The sequence below is a fragment of the Notamacropus eugenii genome, chromosome 5 (genome assembly GCF_028372415.1).
Source record: "Notamacropus eugenii isolate mMacEug1 chromosome 5, mMacEug1.pri_v2, whole genome shotgun sequence".
Taxonomy (NCBI): Eukaryota; Metazoa; Chordata; class Mammalia; order Diprotodontia; family Macropodidae; genus Notamacropus; species Notamacropus eugenii.
This window is the reverse complement of record NC_092876.1, coordinates 257,664,389-257,683,294: the sequence shown is the minus strand read 5'-3', so window position 1 is coordinate 257,683,294 and position 18,906 is coordinate 257,664,389. Positions and strand designations below refer to the sequence as shown.

The 18,906-nt window shown below is 40.5% G+C and overlaps 2 protein-coding genes across 9 annotated transcripts in view; one reads left to right on the top strand and one right to left on the bottom strand.

The window, feature by feature from the left end:
* The window catches only part of INPP1 (inositol polyphosphate-1-phosphatase), a 60,630-nt gene extending 52,353 nt beyond the window's left edge, over positions 1-8,277 (bottom strand). For 2 of the 6 annotated variants that reach the window (XM_072612673.1, XM_072612675.1), the window contains exon 1: positions 8,008-8,277. The gene's annotated coding sequence lies outside the window, so the exon portion shown is untranslated. Of the gene's footprint in view, positions 1-1,090; positions 1,339-1,626; positions 1,813-8,007 lie in introns of those variants that run through there. The other 4 variants (XM_072612678.1, XM_072612676.1, XM_072612677.1 and 1 more) reach the window with 4 other exon arrangements.
* HIBCH (3-hydroxyisobutyryl-CoA hydrolase) overlaps positions 1,376-18,906 on the top strand; it is a 150,911-nt gene continuing 133,380 nt past the window's right edge. For 2 of the 3 annotated variants that reach the window (XM_072612663.1, XM_072612665.1), the window contains exon 1: positions 1,446-1,642. In XM_072612663.1, the coding sequence (XP_072468764.1) occupies positions 1,461-1,642 (182 nt within the window). In that variant the 5' untranslated portion in view covers positions 1,446-1,460. Of the gene's footprint in view, positions 1,643-18,906 lie in introns of all 3 variants that reach the window. The other variant, XM_072612664.1, reaches the window with a different exon arrangement.

The following is an 18,906-nucleotide window of genomic DNA, read 5'->3' as shown; positions in this document are numbered from 1 at the left end:
TTTTACAGGACCAATATAGGTCATTCAAAAAGTTTTCTTATTGCCTCCTTCGCATTAAAGGAGGACCATTAAAGAAATATAAATTCTTGGAAATGTAAGTAGGGCATCTGAAAATATAGAAGGTTGGGATACAATTTCTCCAAAATTATATTCCCAATACTGCATCTATTCTAAAAATAAAATATTAGGTTCTCCGCATAGGAAATGTAGAAAATTACAAATTCCTATATTCTGCCATCTTAAAAACGTCTTCTGAATAATAAACTTGTAACAAGAGTACTACCAAAAAAGCCAAACCAAAACAAAACTCTAGAAGAGCTTAAAGTGGAAAATAAGAAGCCAAACTGGAACACTAACAAGTTTCCAAAGTGAAATCAATCTTCCATTTCCTTCACTTTTTTTCCTTTTACCAACTATTTCAAAGAGTAAGAATGAGGTCACCCTAGGATAACAACTGAATTACACACTGCCAGCAAGGTTATCTTATTTTCAACAGTAAATAAGTACCCATTCAATCCAAGAGCTGATTCTTTATCAACTTCTTTTGTTTCAAAGCAGTGAATCAAACAGAAAAGGCCAAACTCTTGTTTTATTCAGCACCTGGGATCTCACACTTAAATCACCACCTTGCCCTTAATTCAGTTTTCGTTTGACACAGGTACAGTTCTGAACGCAGTTTGTTATGCTCGATCTGGCCCCTGACATTGTTCATCTCAAATTTACACTCACACTCATACAATGCTTGTTTCCTTTATAAATACTATGTTTTTTTTACGTCCTAGAGTACGTAGGGCTGTATCAAATCTAGGTTAACCATCTTGCCCACCTTCCATTTGGACCCTACACGTTGGACGAGTTTCCCCAAGGCAGAGTACTGAAATTGTGTGAGTTAATATGGAGCATTAAAAACCTGAAAACAGAACCTTTCCCCAAGCAGAGGCATACGAAGTTTATTTTTACATGCGTGCTGATGCCTCCGAAAGATATCAGGGGTTTGACAGCTACGAGTTACCACTCGGAGGGTGGGTGAGCAAAAGATCTCAGGGTGCAAACACAACTGGAGAGGAAGCGGTTGCAGCTTGCCACCTACCTGTAGACCTTGTAGCCCGGCTTCCCAAATGTCAGAACAGCTAGTATCCTCCTTCAGATCTAAAAACAAGCCACCCTTATGACTAAGACCAGTCTCCCTCTAACCTTTCCTCCCAAGCCCACTTCAAGTCTTTCTGGTTGTTTTCAAAGAGCAGAGGGAGAGAACGCAAACTGCCTGGGCTCCTCCCCCGTCTCCTGCTGGTTGGCAAACCTGGTTGCAGCTGCAGCCACTCACGTCTCGGCCTTGGGGAGCTGGGGGTGGGGGTGGGGGGTGGATTTTTACACCCGGAGGCCGGGATGATAGCGGCAGGAGGCGGGTAGGAAAGCAACTCTCCCGGCTCTTGGTTACTAATCCAGGCCTTTAAAACACGATGGGGGGCCACAAGAGGGAATGCCTAAAACTGCTTCTAGTACTCCCCCTCTCTCTTCCCGTTCTCCTCCTCCCCCGACTCCCTCCCTCCTGGGGCCCATCTGACCTTGAGAGCGGCAGAAGAGGTAGTGAGCGGGGAAAGGAAAGTGAAAAGGAAAACGTATTACCTAAGCAGAGGCTGAGGTGAGAGAAGGGTGATGCAGATGTTTCTGCCTTTCCCTGGAGAAACGGAAGAGGCGGGGGAGAAAAGGAGGAGGAGGAGGGCCGGGAGATGCAATCAGAGGGGTTGCTTAGTGGCAGGGCTTATGTTAGAGCCGGGGCTAGAGCTGGGAGGCAGAGCCTGAAACCTTTGGCTGCCTGGGCTAAGGAGGTGGGGAGGGGGGAGGAGGAAACGGGACCAGCTGGGAGGGGACGGGGGAGGAACTGGGGCCGAAAGAAAGAATCAAATGAGGAGCAACTGCGTCCATGCTCCCCAGCCTGGGTACTCTACGAATGGTGACAGCAGCATCCGCCGCAGATGGCCGCCCACTCATTTCCTTTGAGGTAGCCCTGGGGAAACTAGTGAACTGTGCAGATAGTCACCCTCCCGGTGAGAGCAACTCGTCCCGCAGCTGCCCCCCAGCCCGCAAGTGACATCTTTGGCTGTGCTACGCGGGGAGCTATGGTTCAGAGGGAGAAGTGCGGGCCGAAGAGATCCGCTGTTGTCATTCTCTCAGCGTAACCTACCAGAAAAGGCTTTTAAAAAATCTTTCTCTCCTTTCCTTCCTGTCTCTTTGGGGGATTAAATGTTTGACAGCTGGGTTGGCAGTACTGGGAACACAGAAGATATGAAACTGACAAAACAGGCTTCGTCCAGGTGAAACTAACAATAGCTTGCATTTATCCAGCGCTTATCCACTTGATTCTCGAAATAAGCCTGTGTGGTCGGTGCTGTTATGCCCATTATAAAGATATGAACCCTGAGGCTAAAAGAGGTAAAGCAATTTATCTAGAATTGCACTGCTAGTAAGGGTCTGATGCAAATTTGAATTCAAGACTTCCTGACTTTCCAGGTCTAGCAATCTGTTCACTGCGCCATCTAGCTGCAATAATTGTTATCATTGTTTTCTTATTTGTTGAGCATTAAAAATGGGTTGGACACTTCGCTAGGCCTTTGGGGAGTTCACCTACCATGTGAAGTACTTTGCCAACTTAGAATCTCTATAAAATATTAGTTATTATTGGTGGCAATTGTAGTAGCAGCAGCAATAGCAACAAGGTGACGTAGGAAAAAGACTGAGAATTGAAGATTGTACTGCCACCGGACTTTGGCCACGCTCCATTTCTCTTTTGGAAGCTTTAGTTTCTCCATCTCTGAAAGGAGATTGGATTAGGTGAACTCTAAATTCATAAAACACTATACTAAATCTTATGAGAGAAGGGGTACAAATCACACTCCCAACATTTTCATCCAGGTATTATCAAGTTTAAGGGGTAATCCAGCCAGCACACACAGCTTTTTCTAGGAACCATGATTTCATTCCCTGGTGTTAGAAGTCCCTCCAAGGAGGCTTATCAGCACTTCATCTGTAATTTAGAGATTTAGCACAGTGCCTGGCCCATAGTAGGTGCTTAATAAGAGTTTATTGGCTAATTTGTAAGAGGAGTAAGTGCCAATGGTCACACAGGTGGTAAATGTAAGAGACAGGTGTTAGGATTTTCCTCTAGATACTATACTACTTAATCTTCCCAAGTGACTTAATTTATACTGCCTGAAGCATGGAGCCATCATCTTGATTTGCCATATCCTTTTCCCCCAGAAACTAAGAATCACATAAGTTAATACTACCAGCGACTTTAGAGGTTCTCTAGTCCAACTTCTTTTCTTTTTTTTTTGACCAATGAGGAAACTGAGGCCAGAAGTAAAATGAATAGCAGAGCTGGAATTTAAACCCACTTCTTCTTACTCATAATCCATTTACTCTTTCTGCTACATCAAATTATTTGCTAAGTAGTCTTGGTGAGGAAATGCCTTCTACCAAGGAATGCTACCAATTATTCTTCAGTTTAAGACTTTGAGAGCTGCTTACTGCTTAGCAATCTGTCATCTATGAGTTCTCTCAACTTCCCTCCTTTCTACCTCAATATTTCTCTTAAGCCACCCTTTCTTTTCTCTTGCTTCTCCTGTCTCAGAGGAAAAAGTTTTGTGTGTGTGCCAAGATTAACTTCTTTGCCTCTGCACTTGACCACACCCCCTACCACTTCTTCTAAAACCTTGCTGCATAAATTATCTCATTTTCTTTCTCTTGAATCTGCCATCTCTATCTCATCACTGACTCCTTTCCTTTTTTTTTGTATTTAAATTTATTTATTTAAGTTTTCAACATTCATTTCCACAAAATTTTGGGTTCCAAATTTTCTCCCCATTTCTCCCCTCCCCCACCCCAAAACGCCGAGCATTCTAATTACCCCTATCACCAATCTGTCCTCCCTTCTAACATCCTTTCCTTCCCTTATCCCCATCTTCTCTTTTGTCCTGTAGGGCAAGATAACTTTCTATACCCCATTACCTGTATTTCTCATTTCTTAGTTGTATGCAAGAACAATACTCAACAGTTGTTCCTAAAACTTTGAGTTCCAACTTCTCTTCCTCCCTCCCTCCCCACCCATTCCCTTTGGGAAGGCAAGCAATTCAATATAGGCCATATCTGTATAGTTTTGCAAATGATTTCCATAACAGTCATTTTGTGTAAGACTAACTATATTTCCCTCCATCCTATCCTGCCCCCCATTTCTTCTGCTCTCTCTTTTGACCCTGTCCCTCCCCAAGAGTGTTCCTTTCCTTTTTTTTTAAACAAACATGCCCCAGAAGGATACTTAACCACTGGATAACAGGTAAGATCCAAAAAGACACTGACAGTTTAGAACAGTTAAGCTCAATCTAATTAGATGAAATTAAATAGGAATAAAGTGAAGGCTTACACACAGGTTAAAAAATTAATTTCATAAGTACGAGATGGTGTAAACATGGTTAAACAGTAGTTTAGTCTGACTTCAAATCTGGTCTCAGGTACTTCCTAGCTGTGTGACCCTGGGTGGGTCACTTAACCCTGTTTGCCTCAATTTCCACATCTGTTAAATGAGCTGGAGAAGGAAATGGCAAACCACTCTAGTCAGTTTGCCAAGAAAATCCCAAATGGAGTAACAGAATCAGACAAGACTAAAATACAACTGAAAGTCTAAGTTGGCAGCTCCCCCAGATGTAATCTTAAGCTCATCAAGAGCAGGAGATAATAAATAAAGGAATAAAAAGAGCACCGCTCCATTGTACTCCACCCTAGTCACAAAACATCTAGTGTCATTTTCTGGGGACAGTCTGAGGCAGGGGGCCAAATTTTAGGAAGGACATTGAGAAATTGGTAAGTGTCCTAAAGAGGGCAACCAGGGTGGTGAAGGACCATAAGTTCATGTTATATGAGGACCATTTGAAGGAAATGAGGAAGATTATAGAAAAATGGGGAAAAGAGTAGTCTGAAGCTGTCTTTAAGTACATGAGGACTGTCACGTAAAAGAGAGGTTAGACTTGTTTTGCTTGGCCTTGGGGGGTAGAAATATGAAAAATATATAGAAGCTGGAAAGAAGATAAGTTGGATTTTATGTAAGGAAAAACTTCCCAAGAATTAGTTTATCCATCAGTGTAATGGTCCGTCTTGCATCCTCCTCACTGGGGACCTTCAGACTGGATGGCCACTTGTTGGGCAGGTTGTTAAAAGGCATTTTTCTTCTTGTATGTATTGGAGTAGATAGTCTCTGGAGTCCTTTCCAACTCTGAAGTTCTGTGATTCTATGAAATCTCCATCCTAAAAAAAACATGTTTCGCTATGCTATGCTTTTAAACTGCCATTTCATCTCTCACTTTCCTTTTGTTGTCAGACTTCTTAAAAGAATAGTCTGCATTTGCTGTTTCTATTTTCTCAACTCATGTATACTTATTCCTTTATTTTTGGTCAGCATTTATGAGTTATTTGGGAACTCTGGAAGAGGAAACTCCTCCCAATGCAGATCAGCAATTGTTCTATAACTTATAGCCTTCAAAAGTTGCTTAGTCCTTGGCAATCTGCCTTCTAGTCTCGTCGCACTACTGAAGATTTTCTTTCAAAGGTCACTTTCTCATCAGCAAATGCAATAAATTTCTCTCAGTTCTCCTCTTTCTTGACACTAAGATGCAACTGCTAGCCACATACCCAAGGAGGTCAATGACCAAAAGAAATTCCCTAGACAGATAAAAAATATTTATAGCAGCACCTTTCGTAGTAGCAAAGAATGGAAGTACAACCAAAGTTCGTTTACTAGGGAATGGCTAAAAAAGTTTTGTAAGGTGCATGTAATGAAATATTACTGTGCTATAAGAAATGATGAATAGGAGGAATCCAGAACTGAAGTAAGCAGAATCAGGAAGACAGTATACACAATGACTATGACAATGTATTGGAAAGGACAAAAACAATGCAATTGTACCCAGATAGTACAATATTATAATGACCATGCTTGGCACCAAAGAGGAAATATGAAATGATGCCTCTGTCTATGTTTTTGTAAATGGTGGGAGACTATAGGTGTGGAACATTGCACAAGTCATATTTTTTTCAATATCTTGATTAGTTTTGATGAATGTGTTTTTCTTTTTCTTCTTTTTAAATTATATTTTACTATATACATACATTCTTTTATTATAAGGCTCTAGAGGGAAAGAGAGAACAGAATGGGCATTATAGATGATGGAAAAATAAAGGTTATCAATTCAAATGTATTTTCAAAAGTATCAATAGATTGTGAGCTCCTTGAGGGCAAGAACTGTTTTTGCCTTTCTTTGTATCACCATAGCACTTAGCATATGGTAGGTGCTTTATATAAATACTGATTGACTTGATAAATAGAGAAGTCTGCATTGTGGAAGGATTGAGATTAGAGTGTGTTCAGTAAAAATAACAATGATTTCCTTTCTAGGATCTGGTGCTTCTTTTGTCTAATTGGGGTCTCTTTGTTCTTGTTCTATACTTTCTGATGCCCAGAGTTCATTTATCAACACTGCTCATGTGTATAACCCAGCTAAGTCACCACAATTCTTATAGATGCTGCCTGATCTTTGGAAACCTCAGGCACTGGCCTGACAGCAACTGTAATAACTACCACTGATGACTACTCTTTCAGGTAACTTTTTCAACCTTGGGAGTCAGTCAACTGACTTCTTCCTCTCAGCAACCTTGCTTTGATCCACTTAATGCCTGCCCCTAAGCTCAGGGACTCATGGGAAATGGAGTCCTTACTCTCTTCCAATCAGCACCTATACCCAGGGTGCATGACCTCACTATAAATGGGGTTCTCCTTATTGGGAATTCTTGCTACATTCTCCGCCCCTCCAGTTAAAAAACAAAACAAAACACATATACCAGGTGCATGTGTACAATCTGTAGGTACACATTATACCACATTATCAAATTTTATGAAACATAGCTACACGTAAAGTATGCATATCACATAGTATGGTGGTAAATAGACCAAATACCTCCGTAGGTATATAACAGCATATGTAGATGTGTACTCAAAAGTACCACAGATTAGTGTTCTATGCAAAGTATACCTTCCTTTGATATCATACTATGTGAAGTATACATACTTTATTCTGTTGTCCAGGTACCATCCTACCCGAAAGGGAGCACATTGTCTTATGCCAATAGACTTGCCTGGCTACATTAGTGGTATTGTTACCTTTCATTTAAGTAGCATTAAATGTCAGTGTTGCCGTTGACCAGAATCCAGATACTTCTATACCATTTAGCTCCTCATTCTTTGTGAGTGAACTAGTATACTCAGGTCTACTGGCCTATAATGCCAAATTTGGGCCCTTGGATGACCAAGGTTGAATGTTGTCATCTCCAACTCTTATGGGGTCAGTTTTGTAGGTGACCTCTGTTCTCTTAAGACTTATACAACTGGAGTATCAGCAGCACCTCTTCCCCTTTGGCTGTGCAGAGGTCCCTTTCTGCCAGAGTAACCTTGGCATCTCAATTACTAAAAGGCTACCAAAATACAGTTTTCTTTCCATTAATTTTCTCTAATCTGATCCTCCCCCTATGAGAGTATCTTTTCCTCTCTAAGATCAGAGACTTTATTATTCATTTTTTTGAGTAACATAGTGTCTTGTATATATTAGATTCTCAATAAATATATTGAATTTAATATTAAAATGCTTAGATTTTTTTGAGTTGCAGGGACTTTGGGCAGGACTGTCATAATATTTATAAAAACTGTGTAAGGGAGAATTTGATTTTTTGGAAATAGAGAGAAAGGCCAAGGTGCCAAGAGAAAAAGTATCTACATTCCTAGATGAATTCCTGACCAAATTTCTCTAGTCACTTCCCTTTCTGAGAAATATGATTGCTTTCTCTTAAAGTAAATGGACTAGACATGGAACTTAATCTTTTCTACTACTGATTTCCTGTATCTTAGAACTTCTATCTTACTGAGTTAAAATTCTTAAACTAAAAACATTCATTTCTGCCACTTACCTTTTCACAGAGGTGGTGTTTTAGTCAATCAATTGATTGTCAAGCTTTCTGAATTCTTGGACGAGAAGAAATATAAGCTCCAATGCTTTCATGTGTCCAATGCTATCCTTGAGATCTGGATCCCTTTAAGTCCCCATAGAACAAAGCAAGGTTTCTGGTCTGAGGACAGAAAGTCTAGGGAATACACAGTGGCTTATCCTAGAACTTAGAATCAGTGAGTGGTAAACCTCCCCAGCCCAGTTTAGGGTGGGGAGAAAATAAGGTTCTCTGCTGGGAAGTCCAAAGGTTATTCTCTTTAGCAAGCACTTTGCCAATGAGTCATTTCCTTTGATTCTTAAACATTCTCCTAAAACATTCCTGTTTACTTTTAGTCTTCTATGGACTTCCTTTAGTTTTCTAAAATATGCCTTCATTCTCCTTTCAGCCCCGTTCCTAATTTTCTGGATTTTAAAACCATGCTTTCCCTTTCTCCTCACCTCCAACTTCAATTTTCAGCTCCTTTTTATGTGTTGGCCTCTCATATTAGAATATAAATTCTTTGAGGGCAGGGACTATTTGTATCTCCAGTGCTTAACAGAGTAGTGCTAGCATATAGTAAAGGCTTAATAAATGCTTGTTTCCTTCATCCTTCTTTCCTGTTATTGTTTTGCAAGAATACATATACAAACACACATATATGTGTGTATTTGTGTTGTGTATATGGCATACACGTATGTGTATATGTACATGTATCCATATCTATATACGGGGGTGGGGGAGTGGGGGGCGGGGTTGGTAAGTGACACAGTGAATAGTGTGCCAGGCCTGGACTCAGGAAGAGCTGATGGTGGGGAGAATGAGAGCCCCCCCCCCCCAAAGACCACAGTACCAGGGGCAGGTCCCCTGGAATGAATTTGAGGACTTAAGCATTCTTGAATTCAAGGTGGTAAAGATTTATTAAGCTTTTCAGCAGGCAAGAGTTCTTAGGAAACTTGCGATTTGAATGGGGTACAGGTAAAGTTTTTATAATATATTCTATAGTATGACATGTGCCAAGTGTGATGACTAGGTGATGAAGGGTGGGATTAAGGAGTGGCTAGTTCTTAAAGGAACATACACTTTTAGTATCTACTGAGCAGGTATTTTACCCAGAGTTCATCAGGAAATAGCCTGGGGGGGGCGCCTATGGCTACATGGAGGTATGGTTTTAGGCCTGAAACATCATTAAGTCAGCTAATGCTCAGGACTGTCTAAGGAATACCAGGCTGCTCTCATCAATGTCTTGTTGGACAAGATAAATGTAAGGGAGTATACGTATGTCTAAGTCTGGGATTTATACGATTGGTCAGTGAGTAGTAAATGTTGTTATGATCCGATACACGGCCAATTCAGCCAGCCCACAGCTGGTTCAAACTAATAAATTCTATAGGTTCAGCTGGCTACTGTAGCAAGAAGGGAGATAGCAGTTTTGCTGGGCCAGGCTGTTCTTGGGCTGAGAAGAAACTGCCTGGAATAGTGTTTTGAGCCTAGGGAGAAATGTGATTTTTAAAGAGCAACGTGATTTTAGAATTGGGACCCAAGCACCCCATCACTGGGAAAAGGAAATGATAAATCATTCCAGTATCTGTGCCAAGAAAACCCTAGAAAGAGATCATGAAGAGTTGTACACAATTGAAAACAACCAAATGACAAATATATATGTATATTATGTGTATGTATGTGTGTATGTATATAGAAACACATGTAACATATATACATATATCATATCACATGTGCCTCTGTATCCCCAGCCTCTGCCTTTTGTGTCGAAGAACCGTTAACAAAAAAAAAAATCATGCCATATCTGATACTGTATGAAATATTTTACCTCTAATACCTTGCCTTTCTCCCTAGAGACAAAGTATGTTTCACTGCCTGATCTCCTAGACCATTATTGGTTATTACAGTTACTCAAATTTTGACTTCTCTTTAGTGGCCTCTTTAATTTATACTTGCTGTAGTCTTGCATATCATTTTAGTTCCTCTTCTTTCTACATCAATTCACGCAAATCTAACCTGGTGGCTAGCTAGGCATAGCTCCGCTGTCATCACAGGAGATGAAGATCTGAACTTGGGCCCATCTCTGGCTTTTCCTTGCCACTGTGGTTTGCAAAGGTTTCACCTCTAGCGGAAGTATGACTTCCCAATAGAGGAAGTAGTCTCATCACTTCTCTCTTTGATTTCCACCTCCACCTCAACTTCATTTAAATGGTACTGGATAGAGTGCTTGGGACTGGAAGATTTGAGTTCAAATTTGGACTGCGACACTTATAAATTGTGTAACCCTGGGTTACATTTAACCACTGTTTGCTTCAGTTTCTTCAGCTTTAAAGTGGGTATAATAGCACCTCCCTCACAATATTGCTGTGAGGATTAAATGAGGTATTTACAAAGCACTTAGCACAGTGCTTAACATGTAGCAGGCCTTATATAAATTGTTCATTTCCTTCTTTCCTGAGAAAAGTTGCTAATTCTCATCATGGTTCGTCTGGCTCTAGTCTAGGGTTTCCAGAAAGAAGAGGGCTTTAAAAGGTACCTAATGTTCCCACATGACTCAGGTATGGGGCCAGTAATATATTCCCACATAAAAAAAGGGAAGGCTAAGCAACAATCATTACAGCAGAATCCAGTAACAGCATAGGATAATAGATTTACAGCTGAAAGGGACCTTAGATATCAAATCCTTTTATTTTACAGATGATACTAAGGGGAAGGAGAACAAGCATTTATTAAGCACCTACTGTACCTCAAGCAGTAAGCTAAGCATTTTACAAATATCTCATTTGATCCTCAGAATTGTGAGGTTGGTGCTCATCTGATCTCCATTTTACAGTTGAGGAACCTGAGATAGACCAAAATTAAGTGACTTGCCTAGGGTCATACAGGCAATAAGTATTTAAGACCAGATTTTGACTCAACTCTTCCTGACTTGAAGCCTAGTGCTATATCCTCTGCGCTACCAAGCTGCCCAGGCACTGGAAGAATAAATGATTTACTCAGTCACTTAGCTAGGAAGTGTCTCAAGTGAATTCGAACGATGTCTTCTTGTGTTCTACCTACTACATCATATTGCCTTATCACTACTTTTACAATCAGATGGGGAACTAATATGAAAGCCTCGCTAGGACATGAACAGTTTCACCAACAAGGCTTCTAATTAGTCAGTTCTCATTTCACCTCCAATGAGCACAGTTCAGTCAAACACCAAGTGGGATCTTTTTGTCTGGGGGCAAAGTTTTCACTGTTCTAAGCCCTACTCCATTACTGCTGCTCTGATGGTAACCACAACCACTCTGGTACAATGTGCTTGTCATCAGCATTCACAGGTCTTTCAAGATCTTTCTGTGTTCACAGGGTTGATGCTAAATCAAACACTCAAGTGAAAAAAGGCAGGATTCTGATACAAGATTGGGCTGTCTGAGTCTACCCTCTCCATGGGAGTTGGGAGTCCCACTATTATTGCAGAGTAGGGAAAGACCTTCCCTTGTTTCAACTTCCCATTTGGAGTCACAGTTTGTCTTCTTAAAGAGCTGCTTCCAAGCAACTTGATAGCTGAAACCTGACTTTTCCTTCTATCAAGTGTGACCTTCCTGAGTCATCAGCTTTTTTGGCTTAGCTCTCAAGCAGAAAGTTTTTGGCTTAGCCAGAAGCAGATCTATACATGCTCTAAGGGGTGGAAAAGAGGACTTTGCCATGCTTCTCTGAGTGCAGAAAACTAGATATAGAGCTGAAAGGGATCTTTGAGGCCATCTACTCATTTTACATTTTACAAGTGAGGGAACTGAAGCCCAGGGAAATTCAGAGACTTGCCCAAGTTCACACTGGTGCAGGATTTGAATCCAAGTCCTCTTAACTCCAAAGCCTGTGGTCTTACCATGCTGCCTACTAGCTTATCTATTATTTCTTATTGCACAATAATAATTTATTACATTCATATGCCAATTTCTTTCACCATCCCCCAGTTGATAGAATCTACTTTATTTCCAGTTTTTTTCTAGTGCAAAAAAAAAACGCGGCTGTGAATGTTTTGGTATATGAGGGAACTTTCTGTCTTTTATAAAGATCACCTTGGGAAAACACTTGATTTTCATAATCTGTCTCTTTAATATTAATAAGAGAATTCTGTTAAATCCATTTAAATCAGGATCAGCAAAATAACATATGTGAGGAAATGGTGTATAATGTAAAATATATTTTAATTTCTCGAGTATTCAATGCAACTTTAGAAGAAAATAATATTCAAAAGGTCTGGTTTGTGGAACTGCATTCTTTTTCTAAACCACACCCAATAAATCTCACACACAGAAAGAGATTTATGAAATTCCCATTTCATTCCGGTAAAACTTAGCTCATAGAAAACAGGCCTGGCAAGAATAGACAAGAATTGGATCTCTCGTTTGCTAGTCAGGCTTCACATTTTTTTAAGGTTTCTTTTTTTTGTCCTCTGGTTCAAAAAATTTTACCATTTAAGTAATATTTTGACAGAAAAATCTTTCTTGAGGTAGTAGAAAGGATACTGGATTTGGAATCACATAGTCTGAGTTTGAATCCTGGCTGTACAATTGAATGAATACCTTTGTGTCCCCAGGTAAGTCAGCGTTAATATCGGTGTCTTTGTCATCTCATCTATAGAATTAAAGGCTTAGGCTAGATGACCTCCAAAGTCTCTAAGATACCATGGTTCTATTCCAGTAAAAGTAACGAGTATTATTTAATATGCCTTAGGGCTTACTCACAAGAGTTTTTTTTTTTTTCAAATTTAAATACAATGTAGCTAAATGAGACTTTGAGCTTATTGTGGTTACTCATATTCTCTTAGGAACTTTAGGGTTTGAATGTGAAAAATGCTGAAAAATTGAAAGAACTTGTAACTCATAAGTGTTTTGCAAAGTTTAAAGCACAGTAATTATTATTAATGTATCATTTTTCTCTTTTCTTCATCACTGTTCTACTTCTATCATATTGATATGGAAAAATGTTTAATGCATTAATGAGTCCTAAACAGTGAAGTCCCGTCACAGAAGTGCAGATCTGAAAGGCCTTGTGGCATAACGGATGGAGAGTTGGTCTTTGGAGCCAAGAAGACCTCTGTTTAAGCCCAGGCTCTGACATATACTAGCTGTGTGATCCTGGGTAAGTCACTTAACCCCCTTAGAACTCTAAGTACGTCTCTTTATGCTGATATGCATTGGTAGAGGGAATTTCCTCACACAGGAGTTTCCTGATAACAATAAAATCATTGGTCTAGTCCCCAAATCTAGGGTCAGCTAAGTGTATAAGTAGATGGAGTGCCTGGAGTAATGACTCATCTTTCTGAGTTTAAATCTGGCTTCTGACACTTAGTAGCTGTGTGACCTTGGGCAAGTCGCTTAATCCTGTTTGCTTCAGTTTTCTCATCTGTAACATGGGCTAGAGAAGGAGATGACAAACCACTTCAGTATCTTTGCCAAGAAATCTCAAATGGGGTCATAGAGCGTCATTCATAACTAAAACAGTCCCCAAACCAGAATGATTTTTTCCTCACTTTTAATTCTTTTTCTTATTGCTTTGAAACAGTAATATCTGCTGTCAGAATTGCTTCTTTAAATCTTCAATCTTGACAGGGCAGACAATAAGTTGTGTTAAAGACATAGGTTTATACTTGGTACAAATTGGGTGAGGGAGAAGGTATAAAGTGAGAAGACACATTTTTTTTTTTTTTTACCTATATCCAGTTGTTTTTAAACTACTGTTCTTCCTTATCTCCATCTCTTTCCTACCTTCTTTCCTGGAAGTAAAGAGATCAAATAGCTTGGATATATTTTCTTTTTGAAATACTGTGGATGTACATCTCACCTGTCTAGTGGATCTTTGGGCATTTGGGTTTTCATTGGAAATGATAGTGTAATGGGGTCTGAAGCATGTACAGACCCCATCAACTTGCTAAGATGGCATCTCCAGGTAAAAGATGCTAGGAAGCTGCTACTGGGAGAATCTTGATGATCTGTGAGAGAAGTGCCTTGGAGAGGCTGGAATATGTTGTATCAGTAAGCACTCCAACATACACAAGGGAGGCCTGATATCACAGGTTCTTAGATCTGCATTCATAAAAGGAAAGGCAACTTTTGAGGGGTTAACAATCACTTTAATCAAGCACATGTATTATTCACCTAGTTCAGGGGAGTCAGCACCCTAAACTTCAAAGAAAATACGGAGAAATCAAAGATCAACAGACATGGTTTCCTCTGCCCGAATTCAACAAATAGTTGGACCCCAACTGTCTGACCATAGTCACCAGAGAGGGAAGTACTGACATATAGGTTTTCAAAGCAGGGGGGAAGGAAAAAGAGGGAGGGTGGTCCTTTAGCAGCTTCCCTGAGTCCTCATCTGACCAAACAAACACTTCCAGTCAATAATCCCCAAAGTAATCAAAGATCAACGTACATGGCTTCCTCTGCCTGAATTCAACAGGCAGTCCAACTGTCTGACCATAGTCACCAGAGAGGGAAGTTCTGACATCTGGATTTTCAAAGCCAGGGGGCTCCTTTAGTTCAAACCTTCTTACAAAAACTAAGCCCCAAAGTAAAGCTTCATCCTCATGCCTTTCCATTCTTGGTGCAGTGTGGAATCTCAAGCCCTGGGGTTTTTAAAGGCCTGGGAAGTGAGCCATAGAAATTCAGGAGTCAGAATCTAGGCCAGGTATTACAACCAGCACAGCATGGATACAAGGAATGATGTTTATCTTTATCTTCAGGAGTGGCCCAGCCCAATGGAATGACTCATCTGGCATCAGTGTCACTTTTGGACATGAACTTGATGGGACTAATACCATATAGGAACTGAGTTAAGTAATGAGTCTAATCACTGCTCTATATCTAGACAGGGATACTTTATAGAGGGATTATACCTCCAAGATCTAGGGGGAAATGTTTACATATTTGTTCTTTTTTTTTTAATTTATTTATTTAACTTTTAACGTTCATTTTCACAATATTTTGGGGTCCAAATTTTCTCCCCTTTTGTCCCCTCCCCCCCACCCCAAAACACCGAGCATTCTAATTACCCTTATCACCAATCTGCTTTCTCTTCTATCATCCCTCTCTGCCCTTGTCTCCATCTTCTCTTTTGTCCTATAAGGCCAAATAACTTTCTATACCCCTTTACCTGTATTTCTTATTTCCTAGTGGCATGAGCAGTACTCAACAGTTGTTCCTAAAACTCTGAGTTCCAACTTCTCTTCCTCCCTCCCTCCCCACCCCTTCCCTTTGGAAGGCAAGCAATTCAATACAGGCCAAATCTGTAGTTTTGCAAATGACTTCTATAATACTCGTGTTGTATAAGACTAACTATATTTCCCTCCTCTTATCCTGTCCCCCATTATTTCTATTCTCTCTTTTGATCCTGTCCCTCCCCATGAGTGTTGACCTCAAATTGCTCCCTCCTCCCCATGCCCTCCCTTCCATCCTCCCCCCCCACCCTGCTATCCCCTTAACCCCCACTTTCCTGTATTGTAAGATAGGTTTTCATACCAAAATGAGTGTGCATTTTATTCCTTCCTTTAGTCAAATGTGATGAGAGTAAACTTCATGTTTTTCTCTCATCTCCCCTCTTTTTCCCTCCACTAATAAGTCTTTTGCTTGCCTCTTTTATGAGAGATAGTTTGCCCCATTCCATTTCTCCCTTTCTCCTCCCAATATATTTCTCTCTCACTGCTTGATTTCATTTTTTAAAAATATAATCCCATCCTCTTCAATTCACTCTGTGCATTCTGTCTCTATGTGTGTGTGCATGTGCATGTGCATGTGTGTGTGTGTAATCCCACCTAGTACCCAGATACTGAATAGTTTCAAGAGTTACAAATATTGTCTTTCCATGTAGGAATGTAAACAGTTCAACTTCAGCAAGTCCCTTAAGACTTCTCTTTGCTGTTTACCTTTTCATGCTTCTCTTCATTCCTGTGTTTGAAAGTCAAATTTTTTTCTCAGCTCTGATCTTTTCATCAAGAATGCTTAAAAGTCCTCTATTTCATTGAAAGACCAATTTTTCCCCTGAAGTATTATATTCAGTTTTGCTGGGTAGGTGATTCTTGGTTTTAGTCCTAGTTCCTTTGACTTCTGGAATACCCTATTCCACACCCTTCAATCCCTTAATGTAGAAGCTGCTAGATCTTGTGTTATCCTGATTGTATTTCCACAATACTTGAATTGTTTCTTTCTAGCTGCTTGCAATATTTTCTCCTTGACCTGGGAACTCTGGAATTTGGCCACAATATTCCTAGGAGTTTCTCTTTTTGGATCTCTTTCAGGAGGTGATCTGTGGATTCCTTGAATACTTATTTTGCCCTCTGGTTCTAGAATATCAGGGCAGTTTTCCTTGATAATTTCATGAAAGATGATGTCTAGGCTCTTTTTGTGATCATGGCTTTCAGGTAGTCCCATAACTTTTAAATTGTCTCTCCTGGATCTATTTTCCAGGTCAGTTGTTTTTCCCATGAGATATTTCACATTATCTTCCATTTTTTCATTCTTTTGGTTTTGTTTTGTGATTTCTTGGTTTTTCATAAAGTCATTAACCTCCATCTGTTCCATTCTAATTTTGAAAGAATTATTTTCTTCAGTGAGCTTTTGAACCTCCTTTTCCATTTGGCTAATTCTGCTTTTGAAAGCATTCTTCTCCTCATTGGCTTTTTGAACCTCTTTTGCCAATTGAGTTAGTCTGTTTTTAAAGGTGTTATTTTCTTCAGCATTTTTTTGGGTCTCCTTTAGCAGGGTGCTGACCTGCTGTTCATGCTTTACCTGCATGTCTCTCATTTCTCTTCCCAGTTTTTCCTCCACCTCTCTAACTTGATTTTCAAAATCATTTTTGAGCTCTTCCATGGCCTGAGCCCATTGAGTGGGCTGGGATACAGAAGCCTTGACTTCTGTGTCTTTCCCTGATGGTAAGCATTGTTCTTCCTCATCTGAAAGGAAGGGAGGAAATGCCTGTTCACCAAGAAAGTGACCTTCTATAGTCTTATTTCTTTTCCCTTTTCTGGGCATTTTCCCTGCCAGTGACTTGACTTCTGAATATTCTCTTCACACCCACTTGGCCTCCAGATCCTCCCAGCCAGTGCTTGGGGTCTGAGATTCAAATGCAGCTTCTCAGCCTCAGGGCTTTGGGCTGGGGCAGGGCTGCTATTCAGTGTGAGATCAAGTTCAGGTGCTCAGGTGGGGGCAGGGCCTCCTCAGGGGCTCAGTTCCCTCAGGGGGTTTATGCAGAGACCTTCAACAATGGATCCAGGTTCCTGCCTGCTTGGGGAGCCCTGGTCTGCTCCCGCCTCCACTGCTGCCTCCCGAGGGGGCCTGAGTTATGGGGGCACCCCACTCCCCTCTCGACCTGCCAAAGAGACCCTCTCACCGGCCCCTGTCACCTGTGGGTGGAGGGACCCACACAGCCACTGGAGATTCTGTCCCTGAAGCCTGCTCGGATCTGCTCCTCTTGGTGCCACAGCCACGGCAGGGCTGGGCTGGGCTCCCAGTCTGGGGCACAATGGACCTTTCGTGTCAGGTCTGTCTGGAACAGAAATCTCTTATGCTCCGTTGTTCCATGGCTTCTGCTGCTCCAGAATTTGTTGCTCCAGAATCTTTTTTTACAGATATTTTATGGGTTGTGGGTTCGGACTAGCCTATCTGTGTCTTTCTATTCTGCCATCTTGGCTCCACCCCCTCTGCATATTTGTTCTTGCTATATTTTTGAAGCAAATATCCCTTTATATAAAGACAACTGATTTTAAGTGATTAAAGGGAACTGAGCTGCTAGTTAGTGACCACCTTAATAAATAGAGGAACAAAACTCTTGGGACCCCCAGCCAATGACAGGGGTTAGAAACAACTCATAAACCTTCAGCATGCCCAGGTTCTCTGAGGGCTGATGTAGCCTGTTAGGCTCTGGGAGAGAGGACCTCAGAATACTTGTTACAGTAGAATTGGTGTTCTACCATCTGTGTTTCTTCTATATTCATAACCCTGGAATTTTGTAAGATATACACCCTCTACACTGCTACGAAAATAATTTTCTTAAAGTATGTACTTGAACCATATTACTCTCTTATTCAAGAAACTTCAGTGGCTACTTGCTGTCTCTTAAGCTTAATATTCCATCTCCTGCCTCCTGTCTTTTTGCATAGACTGTCCCATATACTTGGAATGCACTCCCTCATCTCCATCCCTCAAGATCTTTACCTTCCTTCAAGGTTCAGCATTTTTTGAGCTCCTTAGTTGTAAGTAATCACCCCACCTCAAATTTTATTGATATTATGCTCCCTTCCCAGTTAAAGGTAATTTCTATTTTTGTCATTGTTTCTTAGTGCTTAATACAGTATTTGCACACAATAGGCACTTGGCACTTGCTTGAATTATATATCTTATACTGAGTAATTCAACAATCCTCACCCAACTATTAAGTGTCAGAGGCAGTTGTAGATCTTGTCCTCTTTCAATGACACCAGTGTGCTTCTGAAGAGTAAAAAAAACACAGTCATCTGGTTAGCAGGAAAACCATAAAGGTGGTTCAGGATAGGGTTCAAGTCTAATGTTAGTAAAGCAACATAGTATTTAAATAATAGTCCCATTTTTTCCTTAAAAAGGATTATTATCAAGTATTAAAAGTGCACATTTTCAGCAGAGGGAATTACATACCCATTACAATAATGATGGTGATCAAACCATTGACTTCCCCTCAGCTTAGTGAATATTTGCAAATAAAATGCAAACTGGTCTGCAAGGCACAAGGGTTCTTGGACTTGTTTGGACATAAGCCAACCATTGTTGCTAGGTTACCTGCAGAGTTGAAATCTAATTCAATAGCATAGATATTGTGACAAGCCCTTAATCCATGAAAACTGTAAGGTATATCACTTCAGTA